This window comes from Solanum tuberosum, unplaced genomic scaffold (assembly GCF_000226075.1).
Source record: "Solanum tuberosum cultivar DM 1-3 516 R44 unplaced genomic scaffold, SolTub_3.0 scf00160, whole genome shotgun sequence".
Classification (NCBI taxonomy): Eukaryota; Viridiplantae; Streptophyta; class Magnoliopsida; order Solanales; family Solanaceae; genus Solanum; species Solanum tuberosum.
In genome coordinates, this window is record NW_006239085.1 from 1,003,511 (window position 1) to 1,007,373 (window position 3,863).

Consider the following 3,863-nt stretch of genomic DNA (forward strand, 5'->3'; position numbering starts at 1 on the left):
TCAATCATTCATGGTAAAAAATAAATTCATTATACATAAAGTCATTATTTTTTAATAATCAAATATTATTCATTATATCTTTATCAAAAACATTCAATGTATGATGGTGAGAGAATAAACTATATAAGAAACATAGGAAATTTTATGAAATCATATCCAAAAATGGCTTATCATTTAAAGGGTGTCATAATTAGAAAAGTAATAAATATCCATTTACAACTCAAAGCTATATAATTGTGCAGAAAAGAAAGTTCCATTTATTTACTATTGCAAAATGTATGTAGTTTTCATGGGTTGTTCTTTTATTTTCTCTGTTTTGTTGATTATTCTCTTTAGAAGAATGCTTTGTATACGTAGTAGAAGACAACAAAACAATAGTTGCAGTACTGTGGTATCAATGGAGGATAGTCTTAGCCAATTGCCAGATGAAGTGATTGTATCAATTTTGTCTCAAATGACAATTAGAGAAGCAGTCCTAACAAGTTCCCTTTTAATTCAATGGCAGTATCTCTGGATGCATGTCACACGTCTCAAATTCGATGTTTCACAGTTTATTACATGGAAGATGTTTTATTATCCAAGGTTATGCAGAAAGGAAGGGATGAAGCATATCAATTTGATTAACAATGTTTTAGATTTCCACAAGGGTGCTCACTTAGAAGAATTCACTCTCTCGTTTCCTTTTCATAAGCATTTTAAGCGTGTAATCGATAAATGTCTCAACTTTGTAGTATCAAAGAAAAAGGTTGAAAATCTTTCAACTAGACTTGTCACTCAGTAAAAATGAGCATAGGCGTTATACCTTTCCGTTTAAGCTCATCTCAAGTTTTAGATGAAATGTATCGCCATTTGTAAGTCTCAAAATTCTGGCTTTCAACAACGTTGATGTTGACAATCGGGTGGTCAACTTTTTCAACAACGTTGATGTTAAGAAACTATCTATTAATGAATCACGACTGTAGACTCACCTGGAAATTGTTGGACCATCATGCTTCAACTTGAAAAATTTGGAACTATGTCAATGCATTAATGGTTTGGATTTCATCAAGATCCATAACGTCAATCTTGTCTCTTTTAAATACATAGGATGGAAATCAAATGCTTCTCGAGAATGTTACTTCAGTTCTTACTATTGATTTCAAGATGAGTAGAGCATTGATCTGTGAACTTGTTCATACGTTTACAACCTATTTCACTCTACTGACGACACTTTCACTTGAATTTGGTCATATGGGGATGGTAAGCAATTGTATATTAATGTATTTCATAGAGCTAGAATATATAATTAATAAATAAAGCTTGATTTTACGCTTGTAATTTTTAATTTGTTTGATTGTTTCAGAATCATTGTTTTCTTGATCATTCTTTGCCAAAGTTCAACAATCTCAAAGTGCTTGTGTTGAAAGTCGTAGGCATGACGGATGAATCCCAACTTGGTATTACTCCACTAATAGAAGCATCTCCATATTTACAAAAACTGCATATTGAGGTACGTATGAGTTTATTCTTTAACCCTATTCTTAGGTTATTTTTCATAAATACTTTTTCGTTTTTAATATATATGACATAATTTGATTAGTTATAGTTTTAAAATAACAACTTCTGAAGTTTAATTATATATAGGCCAGATGGCTGGCTTAAAAACATCATTACATTTGTTTAACTATAAGAATTTGTCATTAAAGGTATAATTGAAAATTCAAGTTAAATTATTTTAAAATTTTAATAAGTATTTTTCTTTTTTCTAAACAGGAAATAAGGATATAGGATCATATAAAGTGAAATAGGACTAAATAAATTTTATTTAATGCACTTAAACTTATTCAATAATACACAGGTTTGTTTCCGCCCCATCACAATAAATTCTCATGTTTATCAAAAGTTTGAGAAATGATATAAAAATTTTTTTAAAAAATAAATAAAAATTGTTGAGGACTAAGTTGTTGATTCTATTATTTTATTGTAGAAAAGAATGATTCTCAATTTATAGAAGTACAAAACATTTTCCTCCAAAAAAAGAGTTACCAAAATATGGAAGATTTTTACTTCCATAAATTATATATTATATTAAAATAACATGGTTTCAGTAAACTAAAGCCAAATTAATAATTACTAAATATTAATAATTTAGTACTAATAAGTTTCCAACTTATTCTCACGTTAAATCTGTTTTCCTTGTTATTTTAACCAATGCCAATTTTGTATGCCGATTGTATTGACAATTAACCTTCAAACCAAAAAAAAACTTGTTCATTCCCTTTTTTATTGGGGAACTTTCACATATAGCCACTCAAAAATAGCCTAATTACTCTCCATAGCTATAGTTTGATAATTACAATTCGTAGCTACATGTTATATGGAGGAGAGAGGCGAACGAGACTGGGAGAGAGAGGAGAGAGGCGAGAGAGAGGGGAAAGAGTGGAGAAGGTGAATTGTATATGTATATAGGTTAGATAATTGTATATTATACATATGTATTTGTATATATGGCAAGCGAGATTGGGAGAGGGAGGAGAGAGGCGAGCGAGATTGGGAGAGGGAGGAGAGATGCGAGCGAGGTTAGGAGAGGGAGGAGAGAGTCGAGCGAGAGAGGGCAGAGAGTGGGAGAGAGGTGAATTGTATATGTATATAGGTTAGATAATTGTATATTATACATATGCATTTGTATATATGGCAAGCGAGATTGGGAGAGGGAGGAGAGAGGCGAGCGAGATTGGGAGAGGTAGGAGAGAGGCGAGCTAGAGAGGGCAGAGAGTGGGAGAGAGGTGAATTGTATGTGTATATAAGTTAGATAATTGTATATTATACATATGTATTTTGTATATTCTGGTGAATTATACATATACAAACGTGGCTAATTATACAAACTTGAAGTCAGCCCCCTGCGTAATTAATGTATAATGTTAGTCGTGAGTGGTAATTATAGCAAACTATAGCTATAATGAGTAATTAAGTAGTATAAGTTTGCTTAACCGCGTAATTTTCCCTTTTTTTATCATAGAATGTATATCTATTGAATAAGAAATTCTTTTCACTATTGGTATATGTAAATTAAACTCAATTGCAATTATGTTAGAAAAAATGTTTTCCTTGGCTTCATAAGAGTTATAGTCTACTTACCTCTTTTTTTTTCCTTTTCAGCTTGAATGGTGTGAAACGACAATCTTCAAAAATAGAATTATACGGAAAAAGTGTCCCCATCAACATCTCAAAGAAGTTAAATATAGTGGTTACCTTGGTGGTTTTGCTGACAGGATACTTACAACTTACCTTACTAAAAATAGTGTGGCGCTTGAAACATTCATTATTGTTCCTTTAGAATATGATGCTCAAGAAGCAAGAGGTCGGGCTCGACGACAACTACAAGGAAAAATTCTCAAACGAGTCAAGCTAGTGATCTTTTAGGGGTTGTTGGGTTGCTGATTAGAGTTATGAAGAAAATAGTGTATTATTTTATATAGAGGTTAATTATTTATGTATTAGTTACTTCACATTTTACCATGCATAAAATAATACATACATTTTCTCGTAGCTTATACATGTATTAGCTATGTGAGTTTCTAAATTATAAACCAAATGTTGAATTGATTTTCATATTGTCATCTAAAGTTCTGACTAGGGCTCTAAACTCTTTATTTGATGATGATCAATATGTAGGCTATCACTTATCAAAATGGAGTTATAATCTAAATCATCTTGCTTATGCGGATAATATTATCTTTATATAACCTAATGCATATTCTCTAAAGAAAATAGTATCAATTCTACATGATTATGAGACCCAATCTGATCAGAAAGTGATATAAAAAAATTTTAAAAATAAAAATCAATTGGAGAATAATCCCCCTAAAGTCCTAAATAAG

The 3,863-nt window shown here is 30.9% G+C and overlaps 1 protein-coding gene across 1 annotated transcript; it reads left to right on the top strand.

Moving 5' to 3' along the window:
- Positions 1 to 397: 397 nt before the first annotated feature.
- On the top strand, positions 398 to 3,405 carry LOC107061714 (putative F-box/LRR-repeat protein At3g58880). Its single transcript, XM_015311478.1, has 4 exons — positions 398 to 745; positions 1,087 to 1,239; positions 1,343 to 1,489; positions 3,142 to 3,405. Exons 1-4 carry the CDS (start codon positions 398 to 400, stop codon positions 3,403 to 3,405), a joined length of 912 nt encoding a protein of 303 aa, XP_015166964.1.
- Positions 3,406 to 3,863: the final 458 nt, after the last annotated feature.

Excerpts from the sequence above, each read along its gene's own strand:
- LOC107061714 (XM_015311478.1), top strand. The coding sequence starts at position 398 with ATGGAGGATAGTCTTAGCCAATTGCCAGATGAAGTGATTGTATCAATT. Across the intron at positions 746-1,086 it reads TTGTAGTATCAAAGAAAAAG|GATGGAAATCAAATGCTTCT; the intron begins GTTGAAAATCTT and ends TTAAATACATAG. Across the intron at positions 1,240-1,342 it reads AATTTGGTCATATGGGGATG|AATCATTGTTTTCTTGATCA; the intron begins GTAAGCAATTGT and ends TGATTGTTTCAG.